Here is a 25592-nt window from a genome sequence, read left to right as displayed (position 1 = left end):
CTGGAAGGCCTGGGTTCTCACCAGACCCTGGACACTGTGGTTTCAGACAAGCCGCAAAGCCACAGCCCCTCTCTGGACCTCAGCTTCCCCATCTGCATAATGAGAAAGGGGTTGGGTGCCCTGACCTCTAACCTGACTCCAACAGTCTGGGTGGTCAGTTACTCAAGGTTCTCCCTGGGCAGGAAGTGGGGGCGAAGGGAGCCCTTCTTCCTGTGTCCCCACTGCTTGTCCCGCTGGGTGCTGCTCACCTTGCTGGACTCCTCCTAGATAACGAAGAAGAGGTTCCAAGGGATGAAACGACCTGCCCAAGAGCACCTGATGCAGGTGGGGCTGGACTTGAGTCCCACCTGCCCAGGGCCAGTCCCCTCGTGGCCCCTCACACCACACTCACCAGGGGATGCGTTGTCATCCTTGAGGACATGGGGCAAGCCGGGAGCAGAGTCAGTCTGTCAATCCTGGGCCTGCAGTTGTCAGCCTCTGGGGACCTCCCAGGCTGCCCTAGTGATGTACCCCACACCTGAACCCACAGCCACATCTGTCCTGCCCTGCCGTTCCACCTCCCCAGCCCAGTCTCCACTCAGTGCCCCCAGGAAGGCCTCCTGGGGCGTCACCATCGCCTAAATCTCCCTAGCACCCCTCCCCTGACATCCAGGAACCTGTCCTCAGAGTGGGACCAGGTGAGAGTGGGCACCTTCCACGTTAGCCCATTTTGTAGAGAGGGAAGCTGTGGCTCTAGGAGGTAAGTCACTTGACACTTGATAGTGAGTGACAGGGGTGGGATGTGAACCCAGATTTCTGGCTCCAGAATTCCCTAGGGGCAGTGTCAGGAGTCTCTCCTCCTCGGCTCTAGCCCTTCGTGGCTCCCGTCAATGCCACGTTCATCGCCGTGGCTGCACATCACCTTGCCCTGGAGGCCAGGAAGCGTGCTTATTCCGGCCCCTGCACCCCGAGCGTGGGGTCAGAATTGCCACGTCTTGAGAGCCCAGGGACGCGGATTTGAATGACTGTCTTCCTGACACAGTCCTAATCCGACCTGGCCTGATGTGCAGGGTGGTGGGGGTACCTGGGGAGTGGGTGCGGCTGGAGTCCCCTGGGGTGGGGTCTGACAGGAACTGAGGAGCTTGGTAGCATTTTCCTCCCTTCCAAGAGGCTGAGCCAGGCAACAGCCAGGATGTGGGCATAGGGTCAGGCGGCCTGGTGTGGCCCCCACCTGACCTGGCAAGCCGCTTTCCCTCCCGAGCCCTGGTTCCTCGAGTGGAGACCTGACATAACGTCAGCACCAACAGCGTGGGGACCCACAGTGCGGGGACAAACAGCGCGGGGTTGTGCTGTCGCAGTCACACAGATCCAGTGCCACACACACAGTTAGTGCTCGATAAATGCGAGGTGTCAGCTTTCGTTCCTCTTCGACTGTCTTAGGAGGCTGGGCGGCCCCCGGCCGTGGAAAGGTGGCTGTGGCTCATGGATCTGAGCGGGAGTGTGCGGTGGCTCTGCGCGGCTGTTCGGGAGCACCGTAGCCGTCACTACCACAGTTCAGCAAGCACGCGACACTATGACCCTGCGATTCTGATCTCAGTTGTTCCCCCAAGAGAAATGGAAAATAAAGACATACAGCCCCCCAGAGCCCCGGCAAGAACTTTCACAGCAGTGTCAGCTAGTAGCCATATCCAGGAGACCACGGTCTCTGGACAGGGTGGGCGGCAGTGAGCAAACTGGCACCTCACAGGGCCGCATGGATGAATGCCATTGACGCCGCGTGCAGGGAGCCAGCAAGGAAGGGCACGTGTCATCACGCACTGCTGGCGCCCTGGCACCCAGGGACTCCTTCACTGTGTCAGGACAGGGGTGACTCGGCGGGGACACACGGAGACTTCTGGAGGCCTCTCTAAACTTCATGGACAGGTACACCTGAGCTCGGCCCTTTTCCACATGTGTCTGTATGTCACTACAAAGTTTATTTTATAGTTGAGGAGCAGGCCATAGGTCAGAGGGTCAAGAGGCGGTAGGTTAGGCTCAGTCACTGAGTCACCATCCCTCCTCCGCATGTCCCCAGGCTGGTGCCGGTGCCCGGCACAGACCTCCAGATGTGCTGAGCCCGTCATAGTTCTGGGAGAGGAAATCCCAGGGACCGAGGGCACAGAGGTGGCGCTTCAGGAGGAAGGGTCTCCTGGACAGGCATCTGCCGAGGAATTGCAAATAAAAGCCAGGGACTAGGAGTCCATATTTTCACTGTGGTGGCCCCACAGCCCCGCTGGCCTCACCGCGGTTCCTGCAGCGGCCACTTCAGGCTGCCCAGCCCCGGCCTCCCCGCTGCTGCGCGGAGTGTGGCTTTCGGCCTGGCCCTGCTGTACTCGGCCTCCAGCTTCTCACCGCCTGCACCCTCTGGGTGTTTGCTTCCTCAGAAGCGTGCGGCCCCTCTGAGGGCTACGTGAGGTGACCACCTGAAATGTGGCAAGCTCAAGTTTGAGGGTGCTGTGAGCAGATTTGGGAAAGTTAGTATACATTATATGAGAGAAAGAAAGCAAAATACCTCACTGATAACTTTATGTTAGATAATAATATTTTGGATATATTGGGTAAGGAAAACTACATATTAGTAAGATTAATTTCACTGTGTTTTTTCTTTTTTACTTTTTTTTTTGTCTTTTTGAGACAGGGTCTTGCTATGGAGTTCAGGCTGGCTTTGAGCTCACTTTTTAGCCCAGGCTGGTCTCGAACTCGAAACAATTCTCCTGCCTCAGGTTCCGAAGTTCTGGGATTACAGGCGTGCGCCACCACTGCTTTTTGTTTTATGAAAAACTGTGGCTGCTGAAAAACTTCAAACAGCATTGCACTGGCACTGTCAGCTCCTCCAGCACGGCGCTGTCTCTTGCTTCCGGGGATGTCCCCAGCATCTGGCAAACAGTCAGTGCTCCACAAAAGCCTGCTGTAGAATAAATAATGAAGGAAGGAAGGAAGTTCTCTTCACTGTCATCTGAATCAGCCCCTGAAAGGGGGCAAAGCACCTGCTCGGGAGTGCTGGGAACTCTGGGCGGGGGCAGGCCCCATAGAAGTAGAGTTCATGGTCTCCCCCATGACCGCCGAGTCCCCTTTTCCGGGCCCATGGCCAGCTCCGTGCCAGGCCCTGGTGGCAGAGGGTCAGAGGCCCAGCAGCCTCCAGCTGCTTCCTCCCCTCCCTGGGCCCCTCTGAGGAGGTGGGGGTAGGCAGTGTAGATTCTGGGCCACGGGGGTGGCTTTGGGGAACAGGAGGGAGCCCAACAGGGGCAGAACAGGGGTAGTGGGTCCCAAGCCACTGAGCTCTCGGGAGGTGGCAGCGTTTGCAGCCCCCACACCCCGGCTCCCTCCCCTGAGAACCCACCCCAGCCTCCTCCCCCTCCCCCAGAAGGAAGGCTTAGTTCAGCCCTCTGAGAAAACCGCAGTTTGCTTCTGACATGACATATTGACGGCTTCCTGGCGGCTGCGCCCCTTTGTGTCCCAGAGCTGCTGTGCACATATAAGGGCCTGTCCTGGCCTCCGGTGGGTGGAGGACCCGACAGGAGGCCGAGCCCCCACTACCGTGTGGAGCAGCAGGAACAGCGGGTAAGGCTGCCTGAGGCAGCCCCTGGCCTGTCCTGCTTCCAACCTCTGGCCATTTGACCTCCTGCCATGCCATTTGAATAATGGGCACAGGGAGAATTCACCCTAGGAGGGGCCAGGGATACCTGGAGGGTGGCCAAGGATGGGGACACCAGTTCTAGGGAGCCCCATTTTTCTCTAAAGCCATGGGCCTCGAGTGGCTTCCCACTGAGACATTCCAGAGGTGATAGAGGTGAGACTTAGGGAAACCAGATGGATGTAGCGAAATTGCTGTTGGGACACACAGTGCTGCATACGCCTTTGCATCAAGCAGAGAAAGGGCTGCATGGCTGGGCAGACCCAGTACCAGGGCATTGGCCTGTGGGGTTCTAGCCTTGTTCCTCAGCACACAGCCAGGGGAGAACCCCACCCCCCATCCTAGGCTCTCAGGGAGATTCCAGAGATGGCATACCAGGACATGGTCACATGCCGCATTAATGCATTGTAAGGAGCACCTTAAGATACATATTCTGGAAGCTGTTTAGGGATTGGCTGGCTTTTCTAAACAAGGAAAAGGGGAGACAGGAAAGGTAAGGGTCAGTCACCAGCCACTCAGGTGGAGAGGTTTCTGTTCAGAAGGAACATGTGCAAAGGCCCTGAGGCATGCATAAGGTTAAGGCACTCAAAGAGGCAGGTGGGGACTTTGTGGGTAATGAAAAGAAGCTTGGGTTTGAACCCAAGGGTTTCAGCAGGGGTGACATCAGGGACAGATGGACACATGACTGGATGGGTGGATGGGGACGTCTATAAAGAAAGACTGTTCTATGAGACTAGTGATTCCTCGCTCTGACCTCCCGTCCCATCTCCGCATCAGCAGCCTTTGGGATGGAGGTGAGGTGGATGAGAGAGGCGGGCATGTTAAGCCTAGGTGTTTGGTGTCCCCAGCCAGCCCCTCCTTCTGGAATGAACTCACAAGCTGGCAGGAGCCAGTCCAGATCCACAGCTCTCATCTTGCTTTTGTGGAGTGTCCCTGATGCAGCTTTCACTCCAGACCCCCAACAGGCTCACCAGGGCCATATTGAGACTCTGAATTCAGGCAGGCTCAGGCTGGAATTCTGGCCGTGCCACTGATTAGCTCTGGGGCTGTGGTGAAGGGCTCTCCAATCCTTTGGCTTTAGTTTTCCCGTCTTTGAAATGGGATCCAATGAGGGAAAGGTTTAGAAAGGGCCTGGGAATCTCAGCGCATGTTGGAGGCTGCCCTGAGCAGCACGGACCTTGGCTCTGTGCTCTTGGCTGGAGAGGTCTTTTCCGGAAGCAAACGTGAATTTGGGCTTCGCCAGGTGGGAAGCAGGCATGGGAAGGACTGGGCACGAGGACTGTCTCAGAGTCCCTGCTCCCGCCCCTTCCAGGCGTCTGGCCGATGATGCTGGGTGTGTGGTCCTTGCTTTTGCTCTGGGGCCTGGCTTCCCCATGTGAGGGGCTGCTGGAGACTGTGGGCACGCTTGCTCGGATCGACAAGGATGAACTCAGCAAAGGTGAGGCCAGGTAGGCACGGTGTCTGCCCTGAGGACAGCAGAGCCTGGGCTCCCCCGAAGGCCCACGCTCTCAGGATTCTGGGAGCCACAGTGGGAGGCTGGGGCTGGTGCCTGGGCTCTGAGTGCAGAGGGTGACTGATGCCTTTCCTCCGAGTGCAGGGCTGGGCCACCCGGCTGAGGCTGTGTGGGGACTGCTGGCTGGGCCCTGCTCTGCCCCAGGGTTCTGGGTGCAGGCCTTTCATTTGGCATTGGCTGCTCCAGGCCCATCAGCCCTCTGGGACAGTCTCAGGGAAGGAGCAGAGCGGCTGTGAACAGGAAGCGCTTCAGGGAGGCCACCCCTGGTGCTCCAGGGACAGGAGGGGCCCCCTCCACCTTGATCACACCCCTGTGGCTCTCTCTCCTTTTGTTCTATCTTCCCTTTTGGTGCAGCAGCCAACAGAGGATCCAAAGCCCAAGTTATACTATTGATCTCAATCCTGATTTCCCGTGTGACTTTGGGCAAGTCTCTGCCTCTCTCTGGGCCTTAATTTACCCATCTGCAAAATGAAGGGATGCCCACGGGATTCACTTGTTCATACCACACACTCACTGGCTACCTCCTGTGTGCCAGGGAGGGCACGACCCTGTGCTGGCAGCAGGGAGTGGTTGTGGTTTCTGATATTTGACTGTAACCTGTGGGTCAATACCAATGAAAACGAGGTTTCCTGGGCTGGGGCGTAGCTCAGAGCACTTGCCCGATGTGTGCAGGGCCTGAGTTCCATCCCTAGTGCCTGAAGCTTTCATGCAGCCTGGTGGAGAGGGTCAGCTGCGGTGGTACTGCAGCTGCGTAGGAGTTTCCAGCATCTTCCTACTCTCGCCCTCTGCAGCCATCCAGAACTCGCTGGTCGGGGGGCCCATTCTGCAGAATGTGCTGGGCACGGTGACGTCGGTGAACCAGGGCCTGCTGGGCTCCAGGGGGCTGCTTGGAGGAGGCGGCCTGCTGGGCTACGGAGGGGTTTTCAGTGTGGTGCAGGAGCTCTCTGGGTGAGTCCCTGCGGGGCAGTGGGATGCCGCGACTGCTGTCCCCCCAGGCTGGCCCTCCTACCTCCCCAACCCCTGCCAAAGGTCTCTAGGGGACAAGACACTCTCCCGCGCACTGTGCACTTTACTAGTTCATGTCTGTCTCCCCGGGCAGAATTTTTATCTGAACTGTTCATTGCAGTATCTTCATATCAAAAATAGGGCTTGACATACAATAGGTGCCCCAAAATAACTTTTTAATGGAAGAAAGAAACCACATAAAACTTATATTTAACGATTACCCACTCCAGGTTTCTGTGTGTCTGACACCATTGCCAGTGAATTGCCCTATAGGAACCAGAGGTGGGACAGTTATTCCTGCACTTAGCCGATGAGCGGACTGAAGCCAGGGTGAAGCGCCCTCCCCAGGCCCACACAGCTGGGGTGGGAGTGGCTCCATGTCTGTGTGTTTAAGCGTGGGCCACAATGCCTGGCTGGTGGTGAGTCAGAGGAAGGTCAAAGACAAGCCTCAGCTAGGCTCTGTGACACGCACCGTCATCCCAGCACTCAGGGGCTGAGGCAGGAGGGTTTGAGCCCAGCCTGGGCAACAGAGCGATTTAGTGAGACTCTGTCTCAAAATAGAAAACAAAAAGGGCTGGGGAATGTAGCTCAGTGTAAGACTGGCTTCAATCTCCAGTATTGGAGAGAAAGAAAGCAAAGAAGGATGGAAGGAAAGATGGAAGGAAGGAAGGAAGGAAGGAAGGAAGGAAGGAAGTAAAGAAGGAAGGAAGGAAGAGAGAGAGAGAAAGAAAGAAAGAGAAAGAAAGCAGGCTATGGGGAGCATGGTAGGCAGAAATGGGGTGCTGGAGCAGAAGGGGGAATGTGTGTCTACCTCTCAAACAGCACATGTCTAGAATAGCTCTATTGTACAAATCTGGAAGCTGAGACACGGAGCAGCAGTGTGACTTGCCCAGGACCATGGAGCCAGTCAGTGGCAGAGTGGGATTTGAATTATTTGGCTTTGACTGTTTGTACTGTTAGCAGCTATTCAGGGGGTTGCTGCCAAGAAAATGAGTTAATCTGTATCAGACACCTAAAATAAAGCCTGACACACAGTAAACGCTTAATAAATGCTATTAGAATTGTTAGAGCCAGAGCTGGATGTGGTGGCACATGCTTGTAATCCCAGCACTTGGGGAGGCTGAAGCAGGAGGATTGCTGCTAGTTTGAGACTGGCCTGAGCTACATAGTGAGTTTAAAACTAGCCTGAAGCGCATAGCAAGACCCTGTCTCACACACCTACAAAAAGAATTATTAGTTTCAGTATTTCTCCCACTGTAGAACAGCCCCCACCATGGGTGAAGTTGAGATCTAAGATGTGAACTTGACACTGTTCTTGTCTTAGAACACTGCCAGTTTGTGGCAGAGCCTGACAGTTACAATATCACAGGTTCAGGCAGTGACAGAGGCCGAGTAGGGGGCATATGCCTGAGGCTGGGAGCCAGGAAGGAGCGCTGGAGGAGCTCCTTTCTGGAGGAGAGGATGCCCTGGCTGAAATCAGGAGAGCTGGGAGGCCTCAGCCAGACAGCAATGAACAGTGAGCGACTGGTCTGAGCAGTCTTGGGTTGGGTGTGTGAGTGGGCTGGGGGAGCAGGTGGAAGCAGTGTCAAGGTCAGAATCCAAACCAAGGCTGAGGCCACGGAAAGGGTATCAGCCGCATGACCTCCCTAGGACGCAGGTACCCGTGCTGCGCCACTTTGCTGCTGAGGCCAATGGGGCCCAGGGAGGGAGAGTTGGTTCCATAGGTTTGAGGTAGGACAGGGGATGTGCCCAGGAGGGACTCTGGGTCCTGCTGGCCAAGGATGGTCCAGGTCCCGGTGGTGGGTTGGGGGACGTGTGGCAGTGAGCAGCCCCACCTCTGCTCCCATCCCAGCGTGAAGATTGAAGAGCTCACGCTGCCAGAGGTGTCGCTGAAGCTGCTTCCAGGGCTCGGGGTGCAGCTGAACCTTCACACCAAGGTCGGGCTGCATGGCTCAGGGTGAGTGCAGCCTGGAGACCCTACCCTCCTGTACTACCAGGGACTCCATCCTACACCATTTGATCCCGCACCCTAAATTTCTCCCCACCTTCCTGATACACCCTAGATCCTTCGCCCTGTCCCTCCTGCGGACCTCCAACCCCTGACCCCTGGTCTCCTGACTGGTCCACCGCTCGGGCTCACCAGAGGGAATCGGGAGAGGACTCAGGGACAGGCAGGCGGGGCAGGGGGTACAGTGTGAGAATCAGGTGGGACCCCACCCTTTGCAAGGCCACTCCACCAGCCCCTCCTCAGGGCCCAAGGGGCAGGTGGGCGTGGCCGAGACGTGGCCTGGTGGTGGGGGCCCAGCAGCCTTGCCACGCCCCAATGTCGGGGGTTGCAGCCCCCTTGGGGGCCTCCTGCAGCTGGCCGCGGAGGTGAACGTGTCGTCGCGGGTGGCGCTGGGCATGAGCTCGCGAGGGACGCCCACTCTGGTCCTCAAGCGCTGCAGTACGCTGCTGGGCCACATCAGCCTGCTCTCGGGGTGAGTCCGCGTCCGGGCCTCTCTGGACCTGCTGCGCCTCGGCTGGGCGGGGCCTGACCTGCTGCAGTGCTCACCGCCCGCGGGCTTCAGTCCCAGCGCGCGCTCAGGGGACCGGACCGCAGCCCAGCCGCCCACAGGGTGCGCTGCCTGCAGGGTGCGCTGCCGGCTCTTGGTGTCCTGCTTCTCCGGAGCCCTCTCCCAGATGGAGCCGGCCTGGGGTCGCCTGGATCCCCTACGCCACCTGCTGGAATCCCTCTGCTCTTAGCACTTCAGGGCCCTGTCTCTGTGACCCAGAGCAGTCCTCTCCCTACCTGGTGCCCTTGTTGTACAAGGAGGGGGTGACCTGATAATCCACAAAACACATCTGTTTCTTCCTGTGGGGCCGTGTAGGACCAGGTGGCCCTTACTGCCCTGTGTTGAATGTCACTCAGAGGGTGAGGGGCTGGCTCGGTGTCACACCTCATGGCAGGGATGGAAGTGGGCTGGTCTCTGACTAGGGCCAAGGCTTCCCCTCGCTCTCTGCACGGCCAGCAACTGTGAGCAGCTTGGGGCCCCCAGACAGCTCTGTCAGCTCCACGGAGCAGGGTGACCCTGGGGCACTCCTGTCTCTACAGGGGCCTTCCTAAGGGGACTGTGGGCTCCTTAAGCTCCAGCGGCTCTGTCCTGCCCTCTGGCTGAGGGGGCCTTGGATGGAGTGCGGTCCAGGACAGCGTTAGCCTGTGGTAGAGGCTCTGAGCGTGGGATCCTGTGCCCCCATGGTTTCCAGAGAGGCCCGAGCCTGTCTTCTGGGATTTCATCCTCAGGCCACTTCCTCGTTCATTCATTCAACAGATATTTACTGAGCCCCACGCTGAATCAGAACCATTCTAGACGCAGGTGTTGGAGGGAAGGGGACAGACGCCTGTGGGGCACAGGTTGCAGGCCTGGCTCGCCTCCACTCCCGTCCAGTCTGGGCACCGGCGGTTGTACAAGACGGGCATTTCCCAAATGGGGAAATTATAGCCAGCCAATGGGAGGCCTTAGGCAGGGCCAGGGGTTAAACGAGCCCCCCAAGCCCCAGCAAACCCCACCTGAGGGAGGGGACAGAAGAATGCAGAGCCCCGAGTGCCCACCCAGCTTCTTCACCCGCTGTGCCCTGCGGGCAACCACAGCCTCCTGTTTCCCTCTGCCCAGGCTGCTGCCAGCACCGCTCTTAGCAGTTGTGCAACAGATGCTGTTCAAGGTGCTGCCCGACCTGGTGAGTGAGGAGTGAGACCCAGGGCCCGGCTGCCCCGCCCCCTGGGCCTCTCCTAGGCTTCCTCCCTGTTTGGGATAAAGCTGGCGCCTGCAGGATTAGCCTGCGTGTTCCCTGCTGGCTCCAGGGCCATCTTGTGCCACCGGCTGTTGGGCCTCCCCAGTCTCGGATTTCTGACCTGAGCTTCGTGCTACAGAAGTGCCGCTGCTCCCAAGTCTCTTTTCTCCCCTGCTCTGTTTTTGCCACTTGCATTATTTGGATGTTTTCCTCTCAATTACCTTTCAATTAAAACTGGTTCTTTTGATTTTAAATGGAGCCCTGTGCTCAGCAATTACATCTAGAAAATTACATCTGTATCCTTACCTGGCAGAGGAGGTTTTGTCGGATGGCTGCTCAAGGCGGTAGACCGCGGCTGTCCCAGGCCCCCAGGGCATCTGGATTCACGAGGGGAAGCAGACTACACTTGGGTCTGGCTGCAGCTGCGTTTCACTGAGGGTGGGAATAGCCACGAGCTGGGGTTCCACAGAGAGCAGCGGCCAGTGGGGCCTCCCAGAAGGTGGGGTGGCCCTATTCTGGACTTGAAACCAGTTTGGGAAAAAGTCTGCACAGGAGAGGGGATTCGCCCAGCCCCTCCCCTCAAGTGGATTTCAATGAGGGGCTGTGGCTGCACTGGTACCCCAGCCCCTAAGGGGGTCTCTGGAGCAACTGGCGGAAGTGGGGTTCTGTGCCACACAAGGAGGTTTTCAGATAAGAAAAAGTTCATTGCCAAGATTTAGAGGCCGATTTCTCTTAATCTGATTTCTGGCTCTCTGAGCTATCCTCCACCCCGACCCCACTGGCTGGGACCTCCTTCCTGTAGCTTGGCGCCCACCCCATCCCACCCAGCCCTCTGGTCTCCTGCTTGCATTTCTGTAACTTGCCTGACCCCAGAGGTTCTGAACTTTGGGGCCCCAGGGTTGCAGCAGCCTTCTCCTGTCTTCCTGCAAACTGCTGTGACCAGGGCCCTTCTTCTTCTGGCCCAGTATAGTCTGGGGGGCTGGCCAAGGTCTCACTGTGACAGGCTGTGGGACTCAGATTCTGAATTCAGGCCAAACCTTTGTCTGCTCCCTGTCGTCACAGCCCAAGGTGAAAGAACCAGGTGGTGGTTTGCAAATGACAGTTTGGATCCTGGCACAGCTCTCAGGGTGCATGGCAGGGTGCAGGGCAGGGTGCGCCCCACTGTGGGGTCTTGGTTCTGGCCTCCTGATGGCCACCTGAGGTGGCAGGAGGGGTCTGCTGTTTCAGAGGTCACCTCAGGACCCCTGCATGCTCAGGGAGGGCCTTGTCCCCACGCCTCATCTGGCCTCTGGGACCTGTCTCCTTGTTTCCCAGCAACCTTTGGGGTTTTCTGCTGAGGCTCGTGTACCAGAGGGAAGTGGGCTTGGGGGCTCCCTCAGCCTGTCCATGTGCCCCCTCCCCTGTGTCCCTCACCCATCTGCACATCCTGCTTTGCCCTGGACCCCAGCACCACAGAGCAGCCCATTCAGAGGACACACAGTTGTCCCTTGTACCACGTAGGGCTCGCCCTTGGGCTTCCCATAACGTCTGTCTCTTCCCGCACAGCTGTGCCCTGTGGTAGACAGTGTGCTGGGCGTGATGAATGAGCTCCTGGGGGCCACACTTTGTAAGTCTTGGCACCTTCTCCTTGTACCCCAGTGGGCTGGGGTGGGTCCTGGTGGAGCCGGGAGGCTGCTGCACTGACGCCTTGGGGAGGTTCTGGGCTGAGGCCTGCACAGGGGGCTGCTGGACTCTGGCATTTACAGAATGCTTGTGGTCAGAACAGGATGAAAACATTACTTCCTGCTCAGATGAGAAGATGGAGGCCCTGAGCCTGAGGAGGCTCCTCACCCCAGCCCCCAGCCAAGGGCCCTGTCCCTCTGCTCCTCCTGGAGAAACGGTGCCTTTAGTCCACAAAAAGGCTTTGGAAAGAGCATCAAGGCACAGCCAGGGGAAGGGCGGAGCCCTGGGGGTCTGGTGTCCCTATTGGGGTGCTGGTTAGAGACCATGGGTGGCCACGGTCAGTGGCACCAGCTCTGGCAACCAGGAATCTTGCTTTGCCTCCCTGTGGCTGTGTGGCCTGGCGACTTCCTCTGTCTGAGCTCAGTTTCCTCCCCTGCACAACGTGGGGAAGGCGGCAGCAAGTGAAGAGCGAGTCTGGTGCTGGGCCTGCCGCACACGCCCAGTACCGCGGGGTGGGGGGACCGCTCCTCTACGGAGCTGGCCCACGGAGTCCTCCTGCTCCCCTTTCCCACGCAGCGCTCGTGCCCCTCGGCACCCTGGGGTCCGTGGAGTTCACTCTGGCCACCCTGCCCCTCATCTCCAACCAGTACATAGAGCTGAACATCAACGTGAGTGCCGCCGGGGAGGCCCCTTCTGCGGGGCAGCGTGGGTGTCCGGGAGGGCGGAGGTGGGGGGTCTCACCAGTGAGTGAGCAGCCAGAGATGCCCCGTGCCCCGCCTCCCGCCCCTGCAGTCCATCGTGAAGAGCGCAGCCGGTGACCTCATTGATTTCCCCAAGCCCCACGTCCCGGTCAAGGTGCCGCCCAAACAGGACCACACATCCCAGGTGACTGTGCCGCTGTACCTCTTCAACACCGTGTTTGGGGTCCTGCAGACCAGCGGTGCCCTGGACATAGACATCACCCCCGAGCTGGTGAGTGCCATAGGGAGAGGGCGCTGTGTCTTGCCCCACCCTTGAGAAAGATGCTTCTGGGGCCCTCCCAGGACTGGGCCGTGCCAGTGCCAACCTGTCACACCATCACCATTCAGCCCCCTGGGCCCTCTGCCCCATGCCAGGAGAGAGCTGGGCAAGTGTGTGGTGTGGACACTGCTGCTGCCTGTCCCAGCGCTTGGGGAGAACATCACTAATCCTTAGTTGCTCTGTGTTTAGTTAAACCTGAGTGAGGCTTCTGAATCCTTCTCAACTCAGTCATCCAGGAAGTGCTTCCAAATTTCCTCTGAGCAGAACTGGCAAGGAAATGAAGCTAACTTCCTTCCCATCCTTGTACCAGCTGAGTCCTTCTTGAGTCTGAGCTCATTTTTACACTAAAGTGTGAATGGCTAACACCTCTCCTACTTTCTCAAGAGCTAGCCAGGTGTGATGGTACACGCCTGTGATCCCAGCACTTGGGAGGCTGAGGCAGGAGGATTGAGAGTTCCAGCTCAGCCTGGGCAACTTAGCAACTTGGCAAGACTCTATCTGAAAATAAAAAAATAAAAAAGGGCTGGAGATATAGCTTAGTGTGAAGGCCCTGGGTCAAGTCCCTGGTAACATGAGAGAAGAAAACAGACTTGAGGGTTTGCAGCACTGGGGGTCTGGGATTGGCAGGGTGCAGGAAAGGAGGCTGGCACTGCTCTGTGTGTGCCAGCGGGCCCTGTCCTGTCTCTGCGTTCACTGACCCCCTCTCCCGTTTGACCTTGGGTTAGGTTCCCAGCAACATCCCGCTGACAACCACACACCTGGCAGCTTTGGTCCCGGAGGTGAGTGGCTTTGACGCTGCAGCTCCTGCCCTGTGAGCCCGGAGGGACTCCAGCATCCTTCTCAGCTCAGCTCTCCAGGCAACTGTGATGGATGTGGAGTCCAAATTCACACTAATGAGTGAACGAATAATACCATGTCCTTCCCTGACAGTGAGTTTGCTTAGAAAGGAGAGGATGGGGTTTGCCCTCTCCAGAAGCCATTTGGACTGTGGTCATCTGCTCCAGCTGCGGGGGGTGGGGGGAACAGGAGATTCTCTCCATGCTGCTGGGACCCTCCCTCCAGCTGCCTTGGTTCATCATGATCTTAGCCGCTCCTGTCCAAGAGCTGACCCGGACTCTGGCCTTGGAGAGGGGAGGACAGGGCGGAGTGTCATGAGGCGGGAGGAGTGGCCAGCAGTGTGAGCCCCAGCGCCCGGCCTCCACTTCCCTACCCTGGGCCGGCCACTCTCCAGCTGTGAGAGTCTGAATTTATACGGAAGTGGAAATGGCTACTACAAGATCTTTAGGGAACAGCAGACTCTGACAGAGGCGAGGAAGAGGCAGGGCACTTGGGCACTGCCTGAGCCGGTGCAGGGGGCAGCTGAGTTTGGGGTGCAGAGGACAAGCTCTGTGAGTCCTTGAAGTTTGTTGAGTCAAAGCCATCTTGAGGTGCAAGGCTGGGGCTCCCCTTCTCAGAGTCCCTTGGCTGAAAGGTAGAGGTGTCTCAGGGAGGGAGCGAGAGAGTCGGACATTCAGAAGAGCTTCGTGAGGGCAGGAGTTGTCCTGTGAGGGGCTCGGGCGGAAGTGGCTGGCAGAGCAACAGCGATGCAGCCAGCTGGGCCGATTCCCTCCAGCGCAGGGAGGTGGCGCCTGGCCCTGGAGCCTGACTGATGCTCTTGTCAGCCTCAGAGCCAACTGAGAAGAGCCCAACTCATGTGGCCCCAGAGTGAGTCTGCCTTGCCTTCAGACTCTGTGAAGTGATTCCCTGTCTTTTTTTTTTTTTTTCTTGGTTTTTGGTTTTTCTCCGGTACCAGGAACCGAACTCATGACCTTGCGCTTGCCAGGCAGGCGCTTTGCCGCTGAGCTAAATCCCCAGCCCCTTCCCTGTCTTGATGAGTCTGCAGCTTGGAGTGTCTGGGCTTGGGGTACAGGCCCTCAGGTGCCATCACACAAGTGAGCTGAGGCCATGTTTCTGTGTTCTAAGAGTCTGTGGTTCCATAATTCCCATCACTTTTAGAAGGCCAGGATGTTATGATTGTGAGACTCTGAATTTCCTGATTATGTGAGTCATTTAGCCAGTCAACAAACACCCAGTGGATACTTGGTACACACCAGGCCCTGTGCTGGCTCAGAGGTGCTGGCCCCTGAGAATACAGAATGGGCAGACATAAAAAGTGGGTGCAAGACCTCTGAACTCAGGGGCTGCTGTGCTGGAGGAAGCAACAGCCACCACACAAATAAAGAAGCATACTATGAGCACACCAGGGGCTGGGGATTTAGCTCAGCGGTACAGTGCCTGCCTGGCAAGCGTAAGGTCGTGAGTTCAATTCCCGGTACCGGAGAAAAACCAAAAAACCCAAAAAGAGCACACAGGCGCCAGAGGTGAGGGGACAGAGTGGTAGCATGGAGTGGGATACAAAGTTTCTTCCTCACTGTGCTTTGCACAGCCTCTCTGTGGTGCTGCTTGAGCAGAAGCTGGGAGCGAGCGAGGGAAGCAGCAGTCACCTAGGGAGGGCGTTTGCAGGCAGAGGGGCCCGCAAGTGCACAAGCCCCGAGGTGGGGTGGAGTGAGGCTGGCAGGTCAGTGGGGAGGGGGAGCGTGAGTGCGGCCCTGGTAGATGGAGAGGAGAGGGTACACCACACAGGGCCTTGTGTGCCTGAGGAGACATTGCTTCTGTGTGAGGTAGGCAGTCTGATTTGGTGGCTCCACCTTTTAGTGGCTGACTATCAGCCTCATAGGGCAGAGACCAGGCCTGTCTGGGTCAGGCTGTAAAGTAAGTGCTTGATGCGAGGCCTGGTACCCACTAGATGCTCAAGAAAGTGTTTGTTGACTGACTGACTGACTCTAATGCTGGGGCAGTGAAGCAGCCCTTGAATGCCCTGCTCTGCTCCGGTCTCTCCTCAGGCCCTTGGAAAGTTGCCCCCAGGCCAGCATCTCCTGCTGTCACTGAGGGTGAAGGAAGTACCCACCGTCACGCTGCAGAACAAGAAGGCCAGCATCTCCATTGCAGCCACCATTCACGTACTGTCTCCAGTCCCTCAGGGGACCCCCGCAGCCCTCTTCCAGCTGAATGAGGTGAGTGGCCAGGGCTGGGTTCTGGGTGGGTCCTGGGGGTACCTGCCCCTGATTTTGGGGTGGGTCCTATGCAGCCCAGCCTAGAAAGCCCCCCTCCCCTGCCCAGCTGAGCCGCGAGCTCCCACCTCCGCTCCTGCCTACTCTTAGGCGCCCTCTGGTGGGCGCCCTCTTTGTGCCTCCTGTGGGCTCAAGAGTTGGTCCCCACCCCCTCTGCACAGCTGCCCGCGGTGCGGGCCGTCTCTGGTCTGCTCCCCGCCTCCCACTGCTGTGTGCCCAGTACCCATCTGACCCGAGGTCCCTTCCCTCCCTCTCTGGCTGGCGCCTGTGTCTTCCTGAGCTCCCAGCCCTTGCGCCCTGAGCCTAGTTCTTCCCCTGCTGCCACAGCCCAGTCCCTGTGGGCCCCTGACCCTGTGCTCCCGGACCTCGGCCGCAGTGCCCGGCTCTTGCGGTTGTGGAGAGGCTTCTTGGTCCTGAAGCTCTGGAGCCCAGCATGCCCGCAACACACTAGTGCCCCAGGAGAGCTGGGGGAGAGCACCGAGGGCAGAGACCCAGGGCCGGCTCGGCACTGTCCCCATCGCCGCGGAGTCCTGGGTGACCTCTGCTCGGCTTCCCACACAGGTGCTGACCCTAAATGCCCAGCTGGCTCCCTCAGCCACCAAGCTGCACCTCTCCCTGTCCCTGGAAAGGTAATGCGGGCTCCTGGGAGCAGGACCTCGTTTGGGTCTCCAGGAACAGAATTAGGGCTCACCTAAAACAGGAGCTACTGCTGCTGACAGAGCATCCCCAGGCCGGGGGTTTCACCAATGTCTTCCTGGTCCTCAGGTCCCTCCAGGGAGGGACAGTGTGGGCCACTGAGGCTTCCTCTACCACCGGGTCCTGCTCACAACCTGTCCCGGACACAGGCCTGCCCAGCCCAGGCGCACGGCTCTCCCAGAGTGTTGCCGGGTGTTCGTTCCTCACGTGGACTTGTGATTTCTCCAGTGTCCCCAGCACTGTGATAACGGGGCCACATGATAATCACAGTGGCCAAGACAGTGCTGCCAATGACGCCCCTTCCTTATGCACACACAGCACTTTACACTTTGCAAGTGCACGCGGTCCAGACCCCCCCCCCCCGGGGCGGGGAGTAGCAGGCCTGTGAACTAGGCCCCTTTTCAGGCCCAGGTCCCCACCACGGATTCCAGCCCCAGGTGCAGGGGCTTCCCAGGGGACTCTGAGATCTGCCTGTCTGAGGCACAGGCACCTAGTGCTCACCTGACCCACTTTCCGTGTCGCCTTGAGCGCTACTGCCCTGCATGGGGTGGGTCCACTGCCACTAGACAACCTTGACCAGGGCCCGTCTGGCCTGGGCTCACTGCCACCCCCTGGTGGCAGCTCAGGCCCTGGTCCTTGAGGGTCTAAGGATATGGATCCAGCCTCTGCTCCCAGACCTGCCCTTGGGCCAGCTGGGATCTGTCGCTGGGTTATGCTTTTAGTCAGTGCCTACTGTATGCATGCCACCCTGTGTCGAGTGCTCAGTCTAGGGACAAAGGGTCAAACAGCTGGGCTCAGACCAAGGCTCCAAGGCCATAGAGCCAGAAGTGGTCACTGTTCTCAGAAGGAGGTTAGAGCCCTCCTGGTCTACTGTGCAGGTAGGAAAACTGAGTCTTGAGCCCAGCTGGGTGGAGGCAGAGCAGAGCAGCACCCCTGTAACCCGTCCTGCAGAGCCGCGGCTGGGGAGGGCAGGACAGCCCTCAGCAGGGGTGCGGTGGGGGCCAGGCCCCTCACGCTCTCGTCTCTCTGCCAGGCTCAGTGGCAAGCTGGCCTCCTCCTCTGTCCACACCTTTGAGGTAAGTTTCTGGGTAGGGGAGAAGCTTGGCGCTCGGGAGGGTCTATAGGTGGGCAGGGAAGGAGCAGGGATGGGTCTTGGGCCATGGCTGAGCCGGCCTCGGTCTGGGCTCCGCCCCAGGAAGCCACAGTGGGCAGGCACGGGGGCAGCTGTGTGTGCGTAATGTGTGCATGAGTGTATGTGTCACAGCCATCATCTTAGGAAAGTGGAAGTCGTGGTCTTCCGAAGTCTTGGAACCTCACAAAGTTGTGAACCCCACAAAGCTCTGGAGCTTCGCATGAGCAATAAAGTGCCTCACCTCGGAAGTTCTGACATTTCAGAGCCTCTCAGAACCCCGAGGTTCCTGCTTTACAGAACCTGAGGTTCTGGAGGCTCTTAATGGGTGCAGGTTCTAGAACAGTGGTGGCGAACCTATGGTGTTTATGTCACTGTGTTTTTCTTTTAAGAAAAAAAAAACATCAATGTAGAGTTGTTTTTTTTTCTAAATGAAAACCTCAGTATTCAGTTTTAATGGCAGTATTGGCACTTTACAATAAATGAGTGGATTTGGGGTTGTACTCAGTCTCTGAAAGTTGGACCATCGCTGTTCTAGAACATCCTGAGGGTCCCTGTGCTGACAGAGACCTAAGGTCAGACTTCTGTTCTGGAGCTGGGCATGCTTCCTTCTGTCTCAGATGCTGCCCTCCTCTCCCTGCCACATACTTCTAGGAGGGCGCCTTTTCTGAACTCCTAGGCTGAGTGTGAAGCCAGCCTAAATGAGAGGGCCCTTGAGGGTCCCTGCTGGGCAGCACGTCTTCATGAGCCCTGGGCTTGGGGGAGGCTCAGCTGGGCCTCTGGACTCCTTCCCTGGCAAAAGGGGTGCTTTCCCCGGGGGGTCAACCATCCCACCACTACGAGCTCTGTTGCAGGCGTCCCGTTTGGAAGAATGGCTCAGCAGCGTGCTCCGGGCTGCGTACATGTCGAAGCTCAATGGTATGGTGGCCTCTGCTCTCTTCTTGGACACAGGAGGAGTCTGCACTTGGGATTGTCTAGCCCATTACCTCTTTCCACTGCTCTGATAGAGACACTGAGTCCAGAGAGGGGCTGAGAACATTCTAAGGGTCTCATTTGTAAGGTGCAGGACCCAAGGTGCCAATGTTTCCATCCCAACAGCCTTGATTAGCACCTACATCATGCCAGGATGTGAGGCCCAAGAGCTGATCTGACCTTGAGCACCCACAGTCCAGTGGGAAATGTCCTATGAACAAATGGTTAGGATATAGGTGACCCAGAGTATGCACAGGATTGGTGGAGCCCTAGGAGGCTTTGCTGAGGGGAGCCGTTGGTGCAGTACAGAAAAGGGACTTTTTTTTTTTGGGTATAGTAAGATGAATAGGAGCTTTCCAATAGGAAGCTCAGTACCCAAGAAAAGAAATGGCTGGCTCAAAGAAAGCAATGGAGTAGAGTCAGCAGGGTTCAAGGGTCTGACATCCCAATCCTCACATAGTTTTGTTTTTGATCATCCCATCACAGTGGTCCTGGAGGTTGGAATTCCCCTGCCTAAGATTCTCAATGTTAATTTTTCCAATTCAGCTCTGGACATCATTGAGGTGAGATTCCCACATAGCCGTGGCCTAAACGGGTCTCGGGCTTGTGTCTGGAAAGCCCTGCGTGGCCCTGTGAGATGCTCTGCCTCATCCTCTAGTCTGTCCCTGTGCCATATTCTAAAAGAGTCACAAATGACTCACCCCAGGAATGGCAAATAAGTGACACAGACGCTTCTACTCCTTCCTGCCTTGTGGCTGGAAGACAATGTCCGTTGATCCCAGAATCCTGGCTGGTTGAATTCAGACATGTCTGGCCTGTAGAGTGGAACTTCACATTTACTCACAGAGCTGCAGTTCTCCGGCCCACAGGTAGCAAACACCTGCACTGTGGCAGGTGTGGCTAATAGGTCGTGACACTTTTTCTTGCTGACCACCAGCACTCCTGTTCAAACCAGCCCAACTTTGAATTTTGGAGCAGCTCTGGAAGTTGGGCAGAGCAGGAAGTTCTGAACCCATTTTTCAGATGAGGACCAAGGCTGAGCAGGCCAAAGCTCTAGCCCTAGGTCACAGAGTGCGTTATCGGCAGAAATGGTGCTTGAATTTGACTCTCAAATCAGCACCCTGTCCCACACTCGGTGTTATTCAATTATCATTTGTCCATTTGTCCACACATTCATTGGTTGAGCACTACTATGCTCCAGGTGCAGTGCTAACTGCAGGGTGGCGTGGCAGGTGACACAACGGCTCAGGCGTGGGGACGTGGCTGGGTTTGGAGGCTCTGAGGCTAATCAAGGACGACTGCTCTTTGCAGAATGCTGTTGTGCTCACCGTGGCATCCTGAGGCTCCTGTGGACACCATCCCTCCTTGTTGACTACCAGAGTCCTGGCTATCTGCCTCAGCTTCCCTCCCAGTCTCTAGCCTGTGTCGGTGACAGCATAAGTGCCTCCTATCCTCCTGGGCCCGCCTTGCCCAGTGCCCTGCAGCCCTGCTGCCATTCGGGTGGGGATTGTGGACCCACCTTGGGCCTGCTCAGAGCACTGCAGGCCTCTGCGAAAGTCGCAGGCCTCAATAAACTACTCCTCAGCTGCAGAACCTGCTGCCTGGTTTGTTCTGGGGTCACATGGGGCACCCCAGCCTCAGTCTCTAATGCCCTCCCCATGTCTAAGCAGGCACTCCTAGGAGGTGAGGGTACTTGGGGCCAGGTCACTGCAGCTGTGAGTCCCAGACTTACCTGCATGGCCTGGCCTCCTCTCGCTGCCTCGCCGCACCTCCCCTCCGCGTCTCTGCTCCCCTTCCCTTCTCTTCCCTCTCTGTTCTCTCAGTGTCTGTCTTTCCCTCTGTGCCACTCTCCATCTCTGAAGGGACATGTGAGCTGAATTTTGAAGGGTGAGTAGGAGGAAAGGAGCCAACACCTCAAAAACAAGGCTGGACGAGGCTCTCCAGCCCCAGAGAAGCCTGCCCTGGCCACCCTGAGAGGATTAGCAGAGTCTGGCGCCGAGGAGATCACCTGAGCTTAGCGTCCAAAGGCTCCTTTGTCTGAAGCTAGAGAGACCTGGTGGGAAGGACAGGAAGGCAGGAAGGACAACCAGATTTCCCGGAAGGTGTCTCACCCTGAAGGTGACTCAGCCATGCAGGTGGTCAAGTGTGTGCATGATTGGGGCTACTGAGATCAGGACACATACCTAGAACCACTATGGAGGCCTCCACTCAGCCCGTCCCCCTCAAGCCCAGTCAGCTCACCAGGGCTGCAGGGAGCCGCCACAGGGGCTCCTGGGGGTGCTCTTCCCCCTTCTGTTACCCCTAGCCTAAGGTCCAAGGCTCAGAGCCTGCAGATGGAGCTGGGTTCTAGGGTAGCGGGGTCTAGATCCTGACTTTGTCACTATCTAGCTGCATGGCCTTGGGCACATGACATAACCTCTCTGTGCCTCAGTTTCCTCATCTATAGACTGCAGGTAAAAACTGCAGGACCAGTTCATGGGCTGACAGCCTAATATACCGTAGCACTCAGAGGCAAGTCTGGCCCATGTGAGCACTCTGTAAACATGCCAGGATGATTCTTTGAGCACCACAGTGAGATGCTCAGACTCGGGAACTGGGGCCAAAATCATCAGGTCTGAATTCTGGTTCTGCCCCTCAGGAGCTGTTAAGTTGGGCCTCAGTGGCTTCTCTGTGGAATCCTATGGTAACACCCATCTGTTATGGGCACTGTGAAGCCAGTGCCTTATGGATAGAGCAGGCACAACCTGAGCAGGCACAAGGTGGGTCCACATCGGATGCAGTGTCTGGCATACAGCAAGTGCTCAGTAGATATCAGCAGCTCTTACCATCATTCTGTGCAGCCGCGGGACTCAGCACCTCACTTTGAACCAGTGAGTGGGTGGATACATATGTGGCCAAGCAAATGCAGCAGAATGCAAATGGTTGATGTAGCTGATGGGTGTAAACTGACAAGAGTATGTGTGTTCATTGCATAAATTTTCCAGCTTTGCTGTACATGTGAAAATTTCATGATAGGCTGGTTTTAGAAAGCTCAGCTGTGCACTGGCCCCAGGTTGGAGGTGCTGGACCCACACCCATCCCATACATCCATCTCAGATCACCCTTCGAGGCAAGTACTACACCCATGTCACACATGGAAATCTAACATGAGGCTCAGGGGAAGGAGGTGGCTGGCCCAAGGCCACACAGTGAGTTGGGGGTTGAGCAGGATTTGAACCTGGGTCCTCTGATGCTGAATCTGGTCCCTGGCAGCTCCAGTCTGTCCTCCAGACCCTCTGGCCTGGGCAGCGCCTGCCTTGGGGCTGGAGCCCACATGCATCCATCTGGGGGCTTAGCAGGGTCTCCAGGAACATGTGCAGACCAGGGGCTGATAAGCTCAGCTCATGTGACACCACCCAGGCTGAGCTCACCTCTTGGAATTACCTGCAAACCACAAACTCTTGTGGTTTTGGAGTTCAGTGCTCAGTTTGCAGAGCAAATCTGAATTCCGGTTTCTGCTAATTCTCATCTGTCATAATTATATGGCGTTTCCCTCTCAGAGTCCAGGCTCAGACTGCAGTTGCTATATAAGGCTGATAGTGACCAGACTCAGCCCAAAGCGGAGGGCCTGGTGAGTGGAACCTCTCAGGATTGAGCTACTGGGACCTGCTGGGGGTAAGGAAGAGCCCCTCCTGGTTCTCTGTCCAGGCCAGCAGGGGAGACTGAGGCCTGGGAGGTTCTGAGGAGAGAGCTCGACTGGAGAGCCACCAGAGCAAGCCCTCTGAGCTCGATTGTCTTGCCTGTCACACGGGCCTCACCAGGATGACCTCAAGGGGATCCGCAGAGAGGCTGAGTCATGCCAGTTATGTGTGCCAGCAGATTGCATGTGTTTTCCAGGGATCTTGAGCACCTTCAATCTTCCTGGCCTCCCTGACACTCCTCAGCTGCGTGCTGATGTGGGAAATCCCTCCTCTGGTGCCTGTCTTTGTAACTAAGAGGGTGATCCTTGTCCAAACACTGAGTTCTCTAGGCAGTGGGGTTGGGATGAGGTGAGCAAGCCAGGAAAAAATTCTTGAACATAATTAGTCCTTCAGAGTCTAGAATAAATGAGTGCCTTAAAACCTTTCATGGGAGCAGATGGGATTGGGGAGTTTGGAGGCTTTGTGAAATTCAAGAGAAGTTGGAACAAGATGCATAAATGGAAGAAAAGGAAGCCCACAGTCTCAGTTTGGCTCGGAGGGTGACTGTCCTCTGCTGACCCTGAGGCTGGTGAATGAACAGCTTGCAAAGGTGGAGTGGGACAAGTGGACATGGGCATGGAGGCAACAGGAGTTTCCGGAAATCTAACTAGTCTCCTTCAATACATGCCTCACCCCTTCCAGTCTCTTGCATTCCCTATGCATTTCTTGAGGGTCTCAAATATTAGTCCCCAAACAATGACTATGTTGCAGTTTCCTGAGTATCTATAAGTATTAGATGCAGTATGTTCATGATCATGTTCAAAAAGGTCAAGTCCCTTGCCTAAGGAGTAGAACCCAGTCAGCTCTGATCCAGGGTGCCTGATCTGAACCTCATGGTATAGAACTTCCTCCTCCGAAGAGGCAGGAAGATGTTTGCTGGCTGGAGGTCTGGAAGATTGCCCAGGTGGTGTGTGGATGAGTGGATGGATAGATGGCAGGTGGCTGGCCGGATGTATAACTGGTTGATGGCTGTTAGGAAGATAGATAGCTGGGAAGGAAGATGGGTAGATGAGTAGATGGATGGGTGGCAGGGTGAATGGGCCAGCGGAATGAGTACAGGAGCAGATGGGGGGGTGGATGAGGGTGGATGGGAGATGGGTGGGTGTTGGAAGATGTCCCGGAGCCTGCTTGCTATCAGTTTGCTATTTTGTTGGATTCCTGTCCCTCCTCTGCTGGTGGCCCATTTTATAAATTTCATCTCAGGAGATAATCAGGCACCCATGCTATGGGACATTCTGCTTAATGAGGCTCATAGCAGTTTGAAAAATTCAAAACATGCTTTCAGAACCACAGCTCCACCCCCAGCTCCCCAGGACTAGGGTTCAGCCCAGGGTCTTATGCATGTAGGCAATTGCCCTACCACTGAGCAACATTTCCAGCCCTTTTCACGTTTTATTTTGAAACACAGGGTCTGGTTATGTAGATTGGGTTGAACTCAAACTTGAAATCCTCCTGCCTCAGCTTCCTGAGTCACAGCTGCCACTATCCCCGGCTGTGTTAGGATTTGGATATGATTCTTGGCTGAAGTCCTTAGTTCTGCCTGCTGGGGTGGTCACACCTGGCCATAGCCATGCCGTGCACTGTGTCCTCAGCAGGGAAGCAGCAGAAGCAGCATGTGGACGGCGTGGTGTGTGGCTGCCCTGTGCACGGTGGCTGTGTGTGGCAGCCGCCAAGAGACAAACACGGTCCTCAGGGTTACCAAGGACGTGCTGAGCAACGGTGAGTCCAGCCCGGAATGGGGTTGGGGGTGGCGCAGGGCTGGCAAGGTGGGTCAGCCAACCCAAGTACCCAAGGATCCCACTGGCAGAGCCCGCCTCAAGTGGCTGGGTGACTTCTCCTCCTTGGGCCTTAATGTCCCCTTTTGTGGGGTGGGGGGCTACACCTACCTGGGCATCTACTATGTGCCAGCCACCATTCTGGGGACTTTATTCTCATTTTCTTGAGGCAATAGAGGGCAGTGATTAAGAATGAAGGCCTAGGGGGCTGGGGATTTAGCTCAGCGGCACAGCGCCTGCCTGGCAAGCGCAAGGTCGTGAGTTCGATTTCCGGTACCAGAAAAAAAACCCGAAAAAAAAACAAAACAAAGAATCAAGGCCTAAAATCAGCCTTCCCATGATTCAAATCCTGCTTCTATGACCTTAAATTCTTGGCTTGAGTTCTCTGAGCCTCCGTTTCCTCATCTGAAAAGTGGGTGTGATTATCCCTATCTCTGAGGACTCAAATGGGGACTAAACAAACTTTTGAGGAATGGCAGAGTTCCTAGGGCCTAGAAGGCCTTCAAATGTGAGACCTGTAATTCCTGCCTCCAATTATTACGTTCTCATCTGGCAAATGAGAACCCCACTCCCTGCCCCAGTGCCTTCCCAGAGCTGTCATGAGGGTAAAAACTCCATTTCCGATCTGAGTGGTCTCTGAGTACCTCAGAGGCCTCATTGTATTTGGTAAATAGGAACAGTTATCCTGGTCCTATTTTTCAGGAATAGATAATGCACGAAGAAGTGCATTTTTTTAAAGCTGTGAAGTGTAGGGACTTGGAATGGGACAGTGACAGTCTAGCTAGGTGTGGCTGGACGGGTCGAAATCCAGTTAACACAAGGCCAGGCAAAGCCCAGCAGAGAGTGACCGGGCCTTGAGAGGGCTTACCGCCTTACCCTGCCGGGTGGGAGTGGAGAGGTCCAGAGGGCTGGCCACACTGCTTGGAGGTGGGCTGGGCAGGGATGGAAGCCCCCGACTGACCCGTGCCTCTCCACAGCCATCTCGGGCACGCTGCAGCAGAGTGACGCTCTCCGGTCCGCCCTGAGAGAGGTGCCCATGGGTAAAGCCGGTGCTGATGGTGGTGGGCCCCTCCTGGGGGGGCTGCTTGGTGGCACGGGGAGCAGCGGTGGGGGTGGTGGTGGTCTTCTGGGAGGCCTGCTTGGTGGTGGGAGTGGAGGGGGTGGCAGTGACCTGTTGGGTGGCAGTGGCGGGGGGCTGCTGGGTGGCGGTGGCAGGGGGCTGCTGGGCGGTGGAGGGAGTAGCAGTGGCGGGGGCCTGCTGGGCGGTGGCGGTGGCAGTGGCCTTTTGGGCGGTGGCGGGCACCGGTATGATAACTACAGAAGTGCTGAATTCCCCCGAGGTGTCGGTGGTGTCCCCTACAATGACTTCCATGTCCGGGAGCGTCCCCCCCAGTACACCAATGGCAAACAGCTTGGTGGAAATTATAGATATGGTCACATTGATACCAACGACAACACTGCTCAGCTGGGCGGCAAATACCGCTACGGTGAGATCCTGGAGTCCGACGGCAGCATCAGGGACCTGCGGCGCGGCGACGAGAGCCCCGCCTACGGCCACCACCGGGGCC

The 25592-nt window shown here is 56.8% G+C and overlaps 2 protein-coding genes across 3 annotated transcripts in view; both read left to right on the top strand.

The window, feature by feature from the left end:
• The first annotated feature begins 3529 nt into the window (after positions 1 to 3529).
• Positions 3530 to 20117, top strand: Bpifb3 (BPI fold containing family B, member 3). Its single transcript, XM_005384853.1, has 16 exons — positions 3530 to 3579; positions 4965 to 5090; positions 5957 to 6113; positions 8023 to 8127; positions 8510 to 8650; positions 9824 to 9887; positions 11487 to 11547; positions 12180 to 12271; positions 12396 to 12575; positions 13349 to 13402; positions 15506 to 15676; positions 16295 to 16362; positions 17463 to 17505; positions 18413 to 18476; positions 19017 to 19093; positions 19842 to 20117. The coding sequence occupies exons 2-16, from the start codon at positions 4976 to 4978 to the stop codon at positions 19869 to 19871; spliced, it is 1422 nt and encodes a 473-aa protein (XP_005384910.1). The 5' UTR covers positions 3530 to 3579; positions 4965 to 4975; the 3' UTR covers positions 19872 to 20117.
• Positions 20118 to 22072: 1955 nt separating this feature from the next.
• Bpifb4 (BPI fold containing family B, member 4) overlaps positions 22073 to 25592 on the top strand; it is a gene marked incomplete in the record, with an annotated part of 23512 nt that continues 19992 nt past the window's right edge. Inside the window, 4 exon segments of one of the 2 annotated variants that reach the window (XM_013513876.1) lie at positions 22073 to 22140; positions 23842 to 23968; positions 25002 to 25064; positions 25365 to 25592. In XM_013513876.1, the coding sequence (XP_013369330.1) occupies positions 23863 to 23968; positions 25002 to 25064; positions 25365 to 25592 (397 nt within the window). 2 annotated transcript variants of the gene reach the window in all.

Source organism: Chinchilla lanigera, unplaced genomic scaffold (genome assembly GCF_000276665.1).
Source record: "Chinchilla lanigera isolate Chin_1 unplaced genomic scaffold, ChiLan1.0 scaffold00021, whole genome shotgun sequence".
NCBI lineage: Eukaryota > Metazoa > Chordata > Mammalia > Rodentia > Chinchillidae > Chinchilla > Chinchilla lanigera.
This window is presented reverse-complemented; position numbering and strand designations above follow the sequence as displayed.

Excerpts from the sequence above, each read along its gene's own strand:
- Bpifb3 (XM_005384853.1), top strand. The coding sequence starts at position 4,976 with ATGATGCTGGGTGTGTGGTCCTTGCTTTTGCTCTGGGGCCTGGCTTCC. Across the intron at positions 11,548-12,179 it reads GCTCCTGGGGGCCACACTTT|CGCTCGTGCCCCTCGGCACC; the intron begins GTAAGTCTTGGC and ends TTTCCCACGCAG. Across the intron at positions 12,576-13,348 it reads TAGACATCACCCCCGAGCTG|GTTCCCAGCAACATCCCGCT; the intron begins GTGAGTGCCATA and ends ACCTTGGGTTAG.